At 37.9% G+C, this 17,190-nt stretch overlaps 1 protein-coding gene and 1 pseudogene across 5 annotated transcripts in view; both read left to right on the forward strand.

The window, feature by feature from the left end:
- Positions 1-14,241, forward strand: part of NEK4 (NIMA related kinase 4) — a 46,642-nt gene extending 32,401 nt beyond the window's left edge. For 4 of the 5 annotated variants that reach the window (XM_090284046.1, XM_090284049.1, XM_090284048.1 and 1 more), the window contains one exon: positions 12,809-14,241. In XM_090284046.1, coding sequence (XP_090140172.1) covers positions 12,809-12,901 — 93 coding nt within the window. In that variant the 3' untranslated portion in view covers positions 12,902-14,241. Of the gene's footprint in view, positions 1-483; positions 637-12,808 lie in introns of those variants that run through there. The other variant, XM_090284047.1, reaches the window with a different exon arrangement.
- Positions 14,242-16,225: 1,984 nt separating this feature from the next.
- LOC150004857 (annexin A2 pseudogene) lies at positions 16,226-16,723 on the forward strand (annotated as a pseudogene).
- The last annotated feature ends 467 nt before the right edge of the window (positions 16,724-17,190 follow it).

Consider the following 17,190-nt stretch of genomic DNA (forward strand, 5'->3'; position numbering starts at 1 on the left):
AATTAGAAATAAAATGTACAATTCAATGCTTTTTAATATATTCAAAGTTGTATTACTGTCACCACAACCAATTTTAGAACATTTAATTACCCAAAAAGAAATCTGAACCCATTGGCAGTCGCTCCCTGTTATCCCCGGAGCCCTCTACCCTTAAGCAACCGCTAATATTTCTGTCTCTGTAGATTTGCCTATTCTGAATATTTCATTTAAATGGAATCATACAAAATATGTGGTCTTCTGTGAATAGCTTTCATTTAGCCTAACACATAATCCATGTATCACATACTTACTTCATTCCTTTATATAGCCAAAAATAGCCCATTGTATGGCTATATCATGTTTGTTTATCTCTTCATCAACTTAAGGGCATTTTGATTGTTTCCACTTTTTGGCTATTATGAATAATGCTGCTTTCAACATTCATGTATAAGTGTGTCCATTTGTGTGGACATATGTTTTCATTGTCTTTGGGTATGTACCTAGGAGCGGAAATTGCTGAATCATATGGAAAGTCTATATTTAACAATTTGAAGAAGGGTCAGACTGTTTTCCAAAGTGGCTTTACCATTTTACATTCCCACTTGTGATATGTGAGGATTCTAATCCCTGTCAACACTTGTTATTGTCATCATTTTGATTATAGTCATCGTAGTGGGTAAGAAATGGTTTCTTATTATGGTTTTGATTTGTTTTTCCCTAGTGGGTAATGAACATGGAGAATCTTTCAGGTACCTATTGGTCATTGTATATCTTTTTTAGAGACATGTCTATTTTTTTCTTCTAAATGTTTTAAAATTGTTAGTTATATTTTCATTGTTGAGTTGTGAGAATTCTTCATATGTTCTGGATATCAGTTTTTATTTTTATCCGAAACATGATTTGCAAATTTTTTGTGATTCTGTGGTTGGTTTTTCACTTTCTTTTTTTAAATTAGATTTTATTGTTTATGCTACTACAGTTGTCCCAATTTTTTCCCCTTTGCCTCCTTCCATCTAGTGCCCCCACCAACTCCCTAAGCCAATCTCCATACCGTTGTCCACGTCCATGAGTCATGCATATATATTCTTTGGTTACTCTATTCCCTATTTTGAACTTTACATCCCCATGACTGTTCTATGACTACCAATTTGTACTTTTAAAAAAAATATGCTTTATTGTTTCTGCTATTACAGTTGTCCCAATTTCTTTTCCCTTTGTTCCCCTCCACCCAGTGATCCCCTTCCTTCCAGTTGTCCCCCCCCCTTAGTCCATGCCCATTAGTTGTGCTTATAGTTCTTCTCAACAACTTCCTATCTACTCCACTCCCTCCTACTATGCTTCTTAACGCCTGTACCATCTCCCTTCCTTTCCCTCATCCCCCTCCCCACTGACCTTCCCCCATAATGTTCCCCATACCTATAATTCTTTTCCTACTCTCGTTGCCTACTTAGTCTGCCTTTGTTTCAATTCCCTAGCTTCTGTTGTTGGTTGTTGTGATAGTTTTCATTTTAATGTTCATAGGTTTTTTTTTTTAAGTATATTTTATTGATTATATTGTTACAATAGTTCCAATTTTTTCCCCTTTGCTCCCCTCCACCCAGCACCACCCCTCCCCCAGCAACCCCCCCCAAGTCCATGCCCATGGGTCGTACATACAAGCTCTCTCGCTTCACCCTTTCCTATATTCTTCTTTTTTTAAATAAATGATTAATTAATTATTTTAACAATAAAAAATAACAATCCCTCCCTCTCAGACTTAAGACCCTTTATAATCTTATAAAGGACAATGGGCGAAGGTCTCGAGCTCATCTAACTGCTTTGAGCTGGACGTGGTTATCGTCCTACCTACCCTTGGGTCCAGAAATCCCTAATAAGAGTAGGGGTGTGGAGGGGAGGGTGGCCTTCCCACATGGGGAAGAATCGTGCAGACTCCAGGTCAGCTGACTGTCCCCAGACAACGGCTGGCATCCTTGTTGTATTCTGGGGGCAACATATTTGGCAACAGGGTTAAAAGACATCGTTCAATCCATAACCACTAGATAACAGAAGGCAGGGATTAATTTTTCAATGTCCCACATTAGGGAAAAAAGGGCTTCTTTGGAGGAAGGTGTGCCAGGCACATCTCACCTGTCCAAAACCCTTTTGCCCATTATACTTAGTTTGGGCTAAAGGAACTATTTTAGGTTTCCCTCCTCTTAGACCTCTGGGCCCTTTCTGTCCAAGCCATTAGGGTAAAAAACAGAAACTGGTTTTGTAAAGTGAAGCCCACAGACCACCCCATACTTCGCCAACCCAGCCACTTAGTTCAGCCAAACCATTGAGTCTCAGGAGGCAGCAACGCAGACAGGATTAAGTGAGGCCTATACGTACAGACAATCACTCAGGTAACAAGATCATAGGCTTATGCCCTTTGAAAAAAGAAAACATGTTAATTTCTGTAACATAACCCACAAACAAGTCTCTAAATCTGTAAGACTGTCTTATTGGAAAGACATCCAGTTGCAAGGCATTTGATATTCTTCTTGCCTGTAAATTAAACATCTTTGATGATACCACAGACATAGTTTAACTTTAAAATAAAAACATATTTTAAACGAAAAGAAACTTTAAAGACGGTTAGCTGCACTACTTTATAGTCTGCCACTGATCATTGTGATTTTCTTTGAATAATGATTTTTCTCCCTAAGATTGCCCTCCTTGTCATTAAAGGGACTGCATTAAGTCCATTTTTAATTTATCCTGTTCATTTGCATAAACACAAGAAGAGCAGCAAATGATCACTTATGATCTTTAATTCTGCTTTGCTGGAACTTACGCAAGGAACATTTAGGGTGACCTTCAGTCTGCCCTTCAGGGCACAGAAGCTGAGCCACATACCTGCCATTCAGCCTTCCCTGTACACACCTGTTTTTTCCAAGTCCTTCTGGTTTTCCATTGTGCCTTAAGGTCCCTTCTAGCCATCTTTCAGGAGAACAACCTTCATTCCTTCCCTGGAAAGATTGCTGTGGACCGCACAACCAACCACAGTACCAGGCCTTTTACCTCATGGGCTTTTATTACCTTTGAAAGTCATTCCCAGTTCCTCAGGGCTTTTTGGTAACAACCAGAGCCCAAGCATGTCTCCTTTAGGCATGACATTCCAGTCAATGTCTTGGTCAAAAAAAAAAAACCTCTATTAACAACTTGTCTTATTAGTTTTATGCAAAGAAACTTATGTCATTACTTACTTCTTTAGAATGCCAAAATCTGGAGGGATCAGATAGGGAGAAAAATATACAGTGTGAAGGAAAATCCTTGTCCTTCTAATATTCACTGAATTTGCATTTCCATTCTTTATATTTTCATTTTTCCCCCACTAAAAATTTTTTTGTTTTTCCATTACAGTTGTCCCACTTTTTTCTCCCTCTTGCTTCCTTGCACCCTGTCTCTTCCTTCTCCCACATTCAGTCCCCACTCAGTTGTCCATGTCCATGGGTCATTTATACATGTTCTTTGACTAGACCCTTCCCCTTCTTACCCCCTTCTCTCCCTCCCGCCTCCCCCCTTGTTACTGATAGTCTACTCCTTGTTTACATACCTCTGGTTCAATTTTGCTCATTTGTTTGTGTTGTTCATTAGTTTCCCGTAATAGATGATAGCATAAGGTATTTTTCTTTTGTTGCCTGGCTTATTTTTCTAGGCATAATTCTCTCTAGTTCCATTCATGTTATTGCAAATGGTAGGAGTTCCTTCTTTCTTTATGCTACATAGTCCATTCAGCTACCCTATGTCTTTTGATTGGAGCATTGAATCCATTTACATTTAAAGTTATTACCGATAAGTACTTATTCATTCTCATTTTCCCCCTTTGCACTCGTGTTCCTCTCTGTTTCTTCATCTTCTTAAGCAGACCCTTTAGCATCTCTTGCAATGCTGGTTTGGTGGAGATGTATTCTTTTAGCCTTCTTTTGTCTTGGAAACTCCTTATTTCACCTTCCATTTTGAATGAGACCCTTGCTGGGTAGAGTATTCTTGGTTGTGGGCCTTTGTTTTTCATTGCTTAGAATATTTTTTGCCATTCCCTTCTGGCTTGTAGTGTTTCTGCTGAGAAATCTGATGATAGCCTTATTGGAGCTCCCTTGTATATTATTAGTTGTTTCTCTCTTGCTGCTTTTAGGATTCTCTCTTTGTCTTTGAAAGTTGTCATTTTAATTATGATGTGTCTTGAAGTGGGCCTGTTGGGGTTCATCTTCATTGGGACCCTCTGTGCTTCCTGGACTTGCGTGACTCTTTCTCTCCTCATGTTAGGGAAGTTTTCTGTCAGTTTTTCAAAGAGGTTTTCTATCCCTTGTTCTTCTTCTTCTCCTTCTGGAATTCCTATGATACGGATATTATTACGTTTCATGTTATCCTGCAGCTGTCTTAGAGCCTCTCCAGTCTTGTTCAGTCTTTTTTCATTTTGTTGCACTGTCTGGGAGTTTTTGTGTACGTTGTCCTCCAGCTCGCTGACCCGATCTTCTGCTTCCTCTAGCCTGCTTTTAATTCCTTCTACCGTGTTCTTCAATTCAGAGCTCGTATTTTTCATTTCTTCCTGGCTGTTATTGATAGCTTCCATGTCCTTTTTCATGCTGGTGTAATTCTCAGTAAGTTCCTTGTAGTTTTTCTGGAGCCCTTGTAGTTTCCGCTGAGCTCATTGAGCTTCTCCATAATCCATGTTTTGAATTCCATATCTGATAGTTGGCTCCCCTCTATTTCATTTAGCACTCTTTCTGGGGATTCTACCTTTCCTTTCGATGGGGGGTTGTTTCTCTCTTCCCATTTTTGTGACTCCTATTGTTTCTTGGTGCTTCTTAGAATGATCTGCACCTCCTGGATCTGCCCCTGGTGGTGTCAGATCATGTACCAGTCTGGGCCTAGGCAGCCTGTTGGAGACTTCCAGGGATCTACTGCCTTTGTCTGTCTCCTTTAATTGTTAGTCTATTCAGTCTGTGAGTAGCCGTCATGCTTAAGGACCATGGGTGTGGCAGCTTAATTCCTGTAGGCAGGGCTTTTGCTTCCCCTCAGGCTGACGCCACTTGGAGGGGAATGGTCTGCCTGCAGTACTGGGGATGAGTCAGCACTAGGACCCGGTCGGCTGCTCCCCCAGTTCTCCCCTCAAAGCCACCACACCAAATTCTCCCCAAGTGTCTCCAGTCCTCTCTGCCTTCCCTCTGCTTGAGCCCAGGGTAATTGGGGGTCAAAATATTTTCATAAGTGATCTACTTAAGAGCTCTTTTTCTCCAGCTGTTTCTCTCCAGCTACAAGAAACCCTGCGGCTTTTTGCTTTTCACAGCTGATACTATTTTACTTTCCACTCTGTTGCTGTAGGCTGGGAAGCCCAGCTGGGGGTTTAGACCCTGACCTTGTCAGGGGGATCCCCTGGCTGCTGAGCTGTTTCTCCGTCCCTTCAGCTGCCACCCATGGGAGCCCAGCCAGCCTTTTCCGCGTCTCCGCACTCCCTACTGGTCATGTTGTGATGTAGTGGCCTTTTCTGTCTCTTCGTGGTTATAAGACTTCTCTCCAGCTAGTGTTCAGTTGGTTATTCCAGATGATTTCTCCAAAATTAAGTTGTAAATCCAGACTGGTCCTGGGAGGAGGTTAGTGTAGCTTCCACTTACTCCTCCGCCATCTTTGATCTTAATGTTCATAGTTTTGATCCTCCTTCTCCTAAACAAGTCCCTTTAACATTTCATATAACAGTGGTTTGGATCTGATGAACTCCTTCAGTTTTACTTTGTCCTGGAAGCACTCTCTCTGCCCGTCTATTCTGAATGACAGCTTCACTGGATAGAGTAATCGTGGTTGTAGTTTTTTGCTTTTCATTACTTTGAATATTTCTTGCCAGTCCCTTCTTGCCTGCAGAATTTCTTTTGAGAAATCAGCTGATAGTCTTATTGGGACCCCTTTATATGTAATTCTCTTCTTCTCTTTTGCTGCTTTTAGGATTCTCTCTATCCTTAATTTTTGACATTTTGATTATAATGTGTTTTAGTGTGGTTCTCCCTGTGCCAGTTTATCTGGAACTCTCTGTGCTTCCTGGACCTGTAAGTCTATTTCCTTCCCCAAGTTAGGAAACTTGTGCTTCATTATTTTTTCACATAATTTTTAAATTTCTAGTTCTTCTTCTTCACCTTCTGGCAGCCCTATGATTCAGATGTTGGCCCGCTTATAGCTGTCCGATAGGTTTCTGAGCCTCTCCTCATTTTCCTCACTTCTCATCTCCTCTTTCTGCACTGGTTGACTGCTTGTTCCTTCCCTATGTTCCGATTTGTTGATTTGATCCCTGGTTTTCTCTCAATTTGTACCTTTTAAAAAATATTTTATTTATTTATTTTGAGAGAGAGGAGAAAGAAGGGAGAAAGAGAAGGAGAGAAACATTGATGTGCGAAAGAAACAGACTGGTTGCCTCTTGCACACACCCAACTGGGGACCTGGCCTGCAACCCAGGCACATGTGCTGGCTGGGAATTGAACCAGCGATCCTTCAGTTTACAGGCTGGCACTCAATCCACTGAGCAACACCAGCCAGGGCCCAATCTGTACTTCTTAATCTCTTCACCTTTTCATCTATCCCTCTAAGCTCCCTTCCATCTGGGAACCATCAAAATGTTCTCTGTATCTATGATTCTGTTTCTGTTCTGCTTGTTGGTTTATTTTGTCTTTTAGACTCAATTATTGATAGGTATGTATTTATTTCAATTTTATTGGTTCATATTTCTGAACTTCTTCTTAAAGTATACTCTTTAACGTTTCATATAATACTGGTTTAGTGGTGATGAACTCCTTTAGCTTTTTCTTGTCTGGGAAGCTCTTTATCTGTTTTTCGATTCTAAATGATAGATTTGCTTGGTAGAGTAATCTTGTTCGTAGGTCCTTGCTTTTCAATACTTCCTGCCAGTCTCCTCTAGCCTGCAAAGTTTCTTTTGAACAATCAGCTGACAGTCTTATGGGAGCTTCCCTGTAGCTAACTAACAGCTTTTTTCTTGTTGTTTTCAAGATTCTGTCTTTGTCCTTAAGTTTGGCATTTTAAATATGGGTCTTGGTGTGAGCCTCTTTGGGTTCATCTTGTTTGGGACTTTGCATTTCCTGGATTTATTAATGCCTATTTCCTTTATCAAGTTAGGGAAATTTTCCATCATTTTTCAAATACGTTTCTAATTTTTCTCTCTCTTCTCCTTCCAGCACCCCCACGATGTGAATATCTGTACACTTGAAGTTGTCCCAGTGGCTCCTTATACTATCCTCATTTTTTTTGGATTTTTTCTTCTTTTTCTTGTTCTGCTGGGTTGTTTTTTGCTTCCTTATTTCCAAGTCATTGATTTGATTCTCAGCTTCATCCACTCTACCATTGATTCCCTGTAAATTGTGCTTTATTTCACTTAGTGTATGCTTCATTTCTGACTGGATCTTTTTTATGCTGTTGAGGTCCTCACTAAGTTCCTTGAGCATCCTTATAACCAGTGATTTGAACTCTGCCATCCCCTTGTAGTAAACAGTCATTCCTGATTGTTCCTGTGCTTGCAAGGCCACTATTCTTTGCCTACTCTCTCAAAGCTAATTTCTGATTGTGGTGCTCAATCATAGTTCATGATATGCCAGTTACTCCCCACTAAACAATCTCATTATGTCACATCTGCTTTATGAAAACTTTCAGAGGAGTAGAAGTGCCTGAACAAATATTTTTTGATTGGTTGCTCTTTTTGGACATTGATGTTTTGGTTTTTTGGTCGTAATAATAATAACAATAACAACAATAAAACCTTAAATTCCTAGGAATATAGTTGCTTCCCTACCAATTTAATAATCAATATCTAAGTGATATATTAATTTTTTGTTTTGAAATAATTTTAGGCTAACAAAAAGAGTTGCAAATATAGTACAAAGAGTTCACTAATACTTCTCACCTATATTCTCCACTGTTACTATTCTATCACTTTTGCTTATCATTCTCTTTCTCCATATGTATAATTACCTTTTCTATCCATTTGTGAGAAAGCTGAGACATGATGTCCTTTTACCCAAAAATTCTTTGGTGTATTTCTTAAAAACAAGAATATTTCCTTACATAACCATAGAATTATGAAACTCAAATAATTAACATTAGTACAATACTATTATCTAAGGCTGTGGACCTTATTTATTTTTTGAATTTTTATTTATTTTTAGAGAGAGGGGAAGGGAGGGAGAAAGAGAGGGAGAGAAACATCTATGTGTGAGAGAAGCATCGATTGGTTGCCTCTTACACACCTCCAGCTGGGGACAGGGCTGTGACCCAGGCATGTGCCATGACTAGGAATTAAACTGGCGATCTTTTTGTTTGTTGGATGGCACTCAATCCACTCAGCCACACTAGTCAGGGCTGTAGACATTATTTAAATTTCATTAATTGTTATACTAATATCCTTTATAGCCAAAGAAAAAAATTTTGTTCTGAGGTTTTTCTTTTTTTGTTTGTGTTTTTTAAATTTATTTTTATTATAATTTACTTATTTATTTGTTTGTTTATATACTTATTTTTGAAGAGAGGGGAAAGGAGAAAGAGAGGGAGAGAAACATCACTGTGTGGTTGCCTCTCACTTGCGCCCCCAACTGGGGACCTGACGTGCAACCTAGTCATGTGCCCTGACTGGGAATCGAACCAGCGACACTTGGCTCGCAGGCCGACGCTCAATCCACTGAGCCACAGCAGCCAGGGCCTTGTTCTGAGTTTTAATCAGTTCAACTCAATCAGGATTAAATTAAAGTTACTAATGATTATATATTTTAACAGCTTTATCAAGATATAATTCATATACCATACAATTCACCCATTTAAAGTATATAATCAGTGGTTTTTAGTATACTCACAAATGTATGCATCTATCACCATAGTTAATTTTAAATATTTTCATTTCCTTAAAAAGAACCCTTAGCCCTGGCTGGTGTGGCTCAGTGGATTGAGCACCGAACTGTGAACCAAAAGGTTGCCAGTTCCATTCCCAGTCAGGGTACAAGCTTGGGTTGTGGGCCAGGTCCCCAGTTGGGGGCATGCGAGAGGCAACCGATCGATGTTTCTCTTGCACATGGATATTTCTCTACCACTCTCTCTCCCTCCCTTCCTCTCTAAAATATAAATAAAATCTTTAAAAAAAAAAAAGCTGTATACCTTTAATTATTGGCCCTCTATTCTCTCTTCCCTCTAGATCTAAAGAACCACTAATCTACTTTATGTCTCTATAGGTTTGCCTATTCTGGACATTTCATTTAATGGAATCATACAAAATATATGGTATTTTGTGACTGTCTATTTCACTTAGCATAATGTTTTCAAGCTTTATCTGTGTAGTAGCATGAATCAGTTCTTCATTCCATTTTATGACAGAACAATATTCCATTGTATGGAGTTTCCCTTTATCTGTGGTTTTAGTTACCCATGATCAACTGTGGTCCTAAAATATTATATGAAAAATTCCAGAAATAAACAATTCTTAAGTTTTAAATTGTACGCCATTCTGAGTATCATGATGAAATCTCAAGCTGTCCTGCTTTTTCCCACCAAAATGTGAATCATCTCTTTGTCTAGCATATACATATTTTACATACAGTACAATAAAGTATTTTGAGAGGGAGGTCACATTCATATAACTTTTATTACAGTATAATTGTTTCATTATGTTGTTAATCTCTTACTGTGCCTAATTTATAAATCAAAAATTTATAAATTTATAAAGTTTAATTTATAAATTTAAAATGTGTGTGTGTATATATGTATAGGAGAAAACATATTATACATTAGGTTTGGTACTGCCTATGTTTTCAGGCATCTACTGGGGGGTTTGGAACATATGCTTCACAGATAAGGAGGTACTCTGTATCACATTTTATCTATTTCTCAGCTGATGGACATTTGGTTTTATACTTTATACCTATTATAAATAATGCTGGTATAAGCTTTTGTGTGCATTCACTTCTCTTAAGTGCATAACTAGGAGTATAATGCTAGATAATATAACTCTACATTAAATGTTTGAGGATCTTACAGAATGGTTTCCAGAGTAGCTGCACCATTTTACATTCCTACCAGCAACATAAGAGGATTCCAATTTCACCACATCCTCGTCAACACTTGTTATTATCTGACTTTGATTATAGCCATCCTTAGTGGGTATTCATTATGGTTTTGATTTGCATTTTCCTGATCACTAATGATGTTGAGCATCTTTTCATGTACTACTTACCATTCGTATATTTTCCTGGATATATATGTACTCAAATTCTTTGTCCATTTTTAAATTGATTTATTTATCTTTTAATTATTGAATTTTAGGAGGTCTCTATATATTTTGGATACATATCTGTTATCAAATATATGATTTGCAAATATTTTCTCCCATTTTATGGGAATGGGAGAATTTCTTTTTACTTTCTTGATAGTGTCCTTGGAAGCACAAATAAATTTTTCTTGATGAAGTCTAATTTATTTTTCTTTTGCTTTGTGTGTTTTGGTGTCATTTAAGAATCCATTGCCTAATCCAAGGTCATGCAGTGTTAACTGTGTTTTTTTCTAAAAGGTTAATAGTTTTAGTCCTCACATTTAGATCTTTGATGTATTTTGATGTTATGAAGTAAAGGTACTTTATTTTTGTGTATGTGGCTGTCCTATTGTCTCACTGCTATTTGTTGAAGACTGTTCAATCACCTTGTCAAGAAATTTATAGACACATGGGTTTATTTTTGGACACCCAATTCTATTCCATTAATCTATAGATCTGTCCTTAAGCCAGTACCATACAGACTTGTTTACTGTTGCTCAGTAGTAAAATTTGAAATTGGGATAGGTTAGTCCTCCAATACTATTTTTAAGATTCTTTTGACTATTCTGGGTCCCTCGCAATTCTGTATGAGTTTTGGAATGTCCAGAGGCACCTTGGAATGACAGTGGGTTTGGGAAAGCTCTAGTGACATTCTCCCTTTCCTTGACCTCACCCAGTTGTTAAGTTTTTTTAGTTACCAGCTGATTCCTCTGCTGTTTTCAATAATACCATGGGGTATACATTGTGCTATAGATTGATCCAGTCAAATTCAGGCTGCTTTCAAGTGATAGTTCACGAGGTCAATGTTTGAAATATATTCTGAACCCAGGGAGGCTCCTCCCAGCGTCTTGTTTCTTTCCATGAAAGTAGCCTACAATTTCACCTATGTATCCAGTGAACCTGCCAGTCTCCTCCCAGTTGCCAATCACCACTACCTCCTGTTTTTTGTTTTTGAGAGCACTTTTAGGCTTGAATTTTTGCATAGTTCCAAATGAAGTCAGTTCATTTAGAAACGATTCCCCAGGCAAAATATCTGAGCAAAGCATTGGAGCTGGATGTGAGGGCAGTTAGCATGCTTGTTTCTGAGAGATACTCTCACTTTAAAAGCTCAGGGGGGTGAGGGGGCTGCATCCTCTGGTCTTCAATGTATGCTTCATCCAGCATGGAATCTTCACTTGGTGGATTAGGACTCTAGTATTTTCTGTGACCCTGCACCCAAGGTAGAGCCTCCTTCCTACAATTTCAAGCTGGATGTAAGAAGGAAGCTTCCACATCTTGGCTGCACTCTTTCAAAACTTACACTCAACAACAGATACTGGGGGTGGGGTGGGAGGGCAGGGTGAGGTAGATATTTTGATGTCCTGTCCCTACCACAAACATAGCCTTCTGACTAGAAGCTGGGGGAAAGAGAGCCCTGTTTTGTTGGCTTGACCAGTCTGATATAGCTTTTGTCTCACTGAGCTTGGAGTGGGTGCGGGGATGCAGCTGATCTCAGTTCAAATACCACAGACTCTCACTCTTATTTTTAGGTTTTCTTGGGAAAAAAGTCTTTATTTGCTGTATGCCCATAGGACCATTTCCATAGACTTTAAATGGTTGGTTTTAAAAATAATTTCCCCGGTTTACTGAGGGGTCTGCAGAGCACCTCATGTCGTCTTGCCACACGTGGAACCAATTAGCTGTTGTAGCTCCTTTACTGTGGAACATTGCTCAGTCTTTGGTTTTTTATGATCTTGACTTTGTTTTTTAACACTCACCCGAGGATATGTTTATTGACTTGAGAGAGAAAGAGAGAAAGAAACATCAACCAGTTGCCTCCTGACTAGGGACTGAACCCTCAACCTAGGTATGTGCCCTGATTGGGAATCAAACCCACAACGTTTTGGTGCACAGGGTGATGCTCCAACCAACCGAGCCACCCAGCCAGGGCAGACCTTGACATTTTTTAAGAGTATAGGCCATTTGCTTTATAAAATAACCCTCAGTTTTGATTTGTCTGACCTCATGAGTGGGTACAGATTATGCATTTTTGGCAGGAATACCACAGAAGTGATGTTTGTCCTTAGTACATTGTATGAGGAGGTCCATGACGTCTGTTAATTTCAGGCATTTCTTTTAATATAGTATCACATAGTAAATTTTCTTGATTTCTCATCGAGTTTTCTGTATGTTAATAGGTTATTTATATTATTTTGTAAATGTCCCTGCTGAATTATCTGTGAGATTATTTTATAAATTCTGATGTTCTAGTATTTTGTTTGATTCTAAGAGCTCTTTATATATTAATGATATTCCTTAGCATGTATGTTGAAAATATTTTCCCTAGTTTATTGTTTACTCTTTAATTTCTTATGACTATTTTTTGATATCTTAAAGTTCAAATTCTTATGTATATATACTATTAGTATTTACCCATATGATTTCCACTTTTGGTATCACACTTAGAAAAGCTGTCCTTCTAAGATTACAGAAATATTTTTTCTACTACGTACTGATTTTCTTTTTATGTTTCCCAAATAGGAACGTTTGCAGGAGCACATGGGTGAAAAGTATACAACTTACAGTGTGAAAGCTCGCCAATTGAAATTTTTTGAAGAAAATGTGAATTTTTGAGAATTTATTCTAATATGCTGCCAGCACTAAAGACCTATATTCAAAGGGTTTTGGCTTCAACAGAAACAACCTTATAATGATGGCTGTAGACTATTCACCATCCTTATATCTCTTTGCGTTTTCTTTATTACTGGGAAAAAATAATGGGACAGAACAAATATGAAAGAAGCTCACAAAAGAAACTTTGGCTATCTTATTCCCTTTGTAAGGAAAAATCCAAGAATTTGTTTGGTTACTGTTTATTAAGCCTTAAACCATCAACTTTTATCTAGAGCTTTATTTTTTTTAAGGTAATAATTAGCTTGAATACAGGACCATATAATATTGGATTGGAAGTTTTATATTATACTATAGTGATAAAAGCAATAGGAGAAATAAATGACATAATATGTCTAGTTAGACTACCTGTCATTTTTAATAACCTTAGATAATAGTTGATAAATTATTTTGTAAAAAGTCAATTCAAGATTCTGGGGGTAGATTTAAAGAATATGAAGTTATATCTAGTACTTGAGCAATTGAATTCCTCCTTTACATATATGGACATTGAACATTTTATTTCCATATAGTATATACCTCATCAAGGGTATACAAGAATTGAAACTAATAGATATTTTGACTTTGTAAGTTTTCTACATGTTGTTTTTTAAGATTTATTTTTCCATCAGTGAAAACATTTCTTAAACTCTCCTTTTCCGGTTAAGCAATTTATAAGTCAAGTCCATCTCCTTTTAGTTATGTTGGACATATTTGTCTCCTGAAATTTGGCTTCTTGTACATCAAGATACTGGTTGTCTTCCCTTGTTTTAAATGTATGCTTATAAATCATATATTTTATTGTTGTTTATAAGGGGTATTGTCCACCTAGGAAATAGTTTTTATAAAAAAGTCTTTATTAGTAAATTTTCATTTCTGTATTCAAGGGACTCTAAAACTGAATTCTGCTCGAGATATTTTGTTTTTATAATAAAAATGTAGTTTTGAAAATATAAACACAAAATACTTTAATGAAATGTTCCCTTTCCATTTTCCTGGAACTGGGAATATAGTGATGAATAAAACACTATTCCCAGCCCTTACCATGCTCATAGCCTAGTTTCTGAGACCTCTTATTTTTACTTTGAAGCGTTTCTTAGAATTCGACGATAAAACTATCAAATCCCAATGCCCAGCTGGGGATGAATCTTTGGCAAACTCTTCCTTTTCCTGAGCTATTCACCATTTCTCACATGTTTCAGAAGTCTACATCTTTCTGGGAAGTCATTGACTTAAGTTTCCTAACTTATTGGTATAAAGTTGTACATATATTTTCTTAGAATTAAAAGACTTTGCACACTTTATTCCTATTCTGTATATTTTTGTTTAAACATTCATTCAGTTTTCATCCTATATTTTGGTTACTTGGTGGTTCTTTTTTTCTTAATATTTTTTCATCTTAATTATTAAAACATTTTTAAGACTCAATTTTCTTCTTAATATACCTTTGGTCACATTTCAGACTTTGATATGACATTCTTTTTGACATCAGTTTCTAAATAATTCTGGTTTTTATTTTTTAAGTAAGTTTCTTAATTTCCATGTGTTTAGAAAACCAAAGAAATCCTATCTCCTTACCCCAGCTATATTGCAGTGTTGTTACTGGATATAAGCTGCACGACCTCTTTCTTAGAATTGTTTTTCCCTGTGGCTCAGTACATGATCCATTATTGGAATGGGCAATAATGTGAGCATTCAGTAAAGGTGAATTCTGTTATGCACAGGGTCACTATTAAATATTACACAAGTTTTACAAGGTCTGATCAATAGGATTTTGTAATGGAAATGTTCTATATCTACACTGTCTTATTGGTAACCCCAAGTCATATGTAACTGTTGAGCCCTTGAAATGAGACTAGTTTGAGGAGCTCAATATTTTAGTTTTAATTAAATGTAAATAGACTCATGACTAGTGGCACCATATTGGACAGTGTAGCTCTGTGTAACTCATTCAGTAAATATTTAACACCTATAATATGTCACATACTCTTGTAGGTACTGGGAAAACAGCACTGAGCAAAACTAGTCCCTATTCCCATGGAGCTTCATCTGAGGAGGACAATTAACAAATAAATACATACTGTGAGATACATTAAGTGTTATGAAAAATAAAGCAGGCTCAATGGGTATAGAATGATGGGGCATACCACTTTATTTTTATAGGATAACAGGAAATTCTTCATTATATGACATTTGGGTAGAGACCTGAATGAAAGGAGCAAACAAGTCATGTATATCTGAGGGAATGTTCCAAGTACAGGGACGAAGCACAAAAGTCTTCCTATCAATCACCTGTCCACTTGATCTATCAAAATCTGAATGGTAAAGTGTTGCTCTCCTACCAAAAGTGTAGCCTGGCTCTGCATCTAGGGACATGCACTGTTCTCAGCGCCAGGCCCAGCTTCTTCAAAATGTCTACTGTTCATGAAATTCTGTGCAAGCTCAACCTGGAGGGTGGTCACCCTACACCCCCAAATGTGTACAGATCAGTCAAAGCCAATACCAACTTTGACGCTGACCAGGATGCTTTGAACATCGAAATAGCCATCAAGACCAAAGGTGTGTACTATAGCAACAAGAAAAAGTACCTAGGAATAAACTTAACCAAGGAGGTAAAAGACTTGTACTCAGAAAACTACAGAACACTGAAAAAATCAAGGAAGACACAAATAAATGGAAGCATATACATGTTCATAGATTGGAAGAATTACATCATTAAAATGTCCATACTACCCAAAGCAATCTATAGATTCAACACAATCCCTATTAAAATATAAATGATGTTTCACAGATATAGAACAAATACTTCAAAAATTTATATGGAACCAAAAAAAGACCCTGAATAGCCTCAGCAATTTTGAGAAAGAACAAAGTAGGAGGGATCAAAATATCTGATATCAAACTATACTACCAGGCCATGGTAATCAAAACAGTCTGGCACTGGCATAAGAAGGGACACACAGATCAATGGAACAGAACAGAGCGCCCAGAAATAAACCCAGGTCTATATGGTCAATTAATATTTGACAAAGGGGTCACAGGCATACAACAGCCTCTTCAACAATGGTGTTGGGAGAACTGGAATGGCACATGCAAAAAAAAAAAAAAAAAAAACTAGACCAACTTACACCACACACCAGAATAAACTCAAAATGGATAAAAGAAAAACATAAGCCGTGACATGATAAAAGTCCTAGAGGAAAACATAGGCAGTAACATTTCAGATATCTCACACAGCAATATTTTTGCTGATATATCAGCTGCAGGAAATTAAGAGTCTACAAGGAAATGTACAAGACTGACCTGGAGGACATTATTTCTGACACATCTGGTGATTCCCTCAAGCTGATGACTGCCCTCATGAAGCATAAAGGAACAGAAGACAGCTCTGTCATTGATTATGAACTGATTGACCAAGATGCCCAGGATCTCTATGATGCTGGAGTGAAGAGGAAAGGAACTGATGTTCCCAAGTGGAACAGTGTCATGACCGAGTGGAGCGTGTGTCACCTCCAAAAAGTATTTGAAAGGTACAAGAGCTACATTCCTTATGACCTGTTGGAAAGCATCAAGAAGGAAGTTAAGGGAGTCCTGGAAAATGCTTTCCTGAACCTGGTCCACTGTACCCAGAACAAGCCCCTTATTTTGCAGATCGACTGCATGAAGTGCAAGGGAACACGCAATAAGATCTTGATTAGAATCACGATTTCCCACAGTGAAGTGGATGTTGAAAATCAGGACTGGCTGTGGCTAGTGTGGCTCAGTAGACTGAGCACCATCATATGAAACAAAGGGTTGCCGGTTCGATTCCCAGTCAGGACACATGCCTGGGTTGCAGGTCAGGTCCCCAGTTGGCGTGCGAGAGGCAACCACACACTGATGTTTCTCTCCCTCTCTTTTTCCCTCCCCTTCCCTCTCTAAAAATAAAACTGAAAAAAAACCTTAAAAGAAAAAAGAAAATCAGGTCTGAATTCAAGAAAAAGTACAGGAAGTCCCTGTACCATTACATGCGGCAAGATACCAAGGGTGACTACCAGAAAGCACTGCCTTTGTGGTGGGGTTTATGTTAGCATTGTGCCTGTCCAGACCTTATTTTAGTTGCCCAAGCATCGCCTAGCTTTCCCATCTAGTTTCCCCTTTTAGCCAAAGGAATGAACATTTCAGAGCTGGCAGTGAAATCTATGATGTGGAACACTTTGCCTCTTGTGTACTGTGTTGTAAACAGATGAATAAACTGAATTTTTACTTTAGAG

This window comes from Furipterus horrens, unplaced genomic scaffold (assembly GCF_987537825.1).
Source record: "Furipterus horrens unplaced genomic scaffold, mFurHor1.1.pri manual_scaffold_7, whole genome shotgun sequence".
NCBI lineage: Eukaryota > Metazoa > Chordata > Mammalia > Chiroptera > Furipteridae > Furipterus > Furipterus horrens.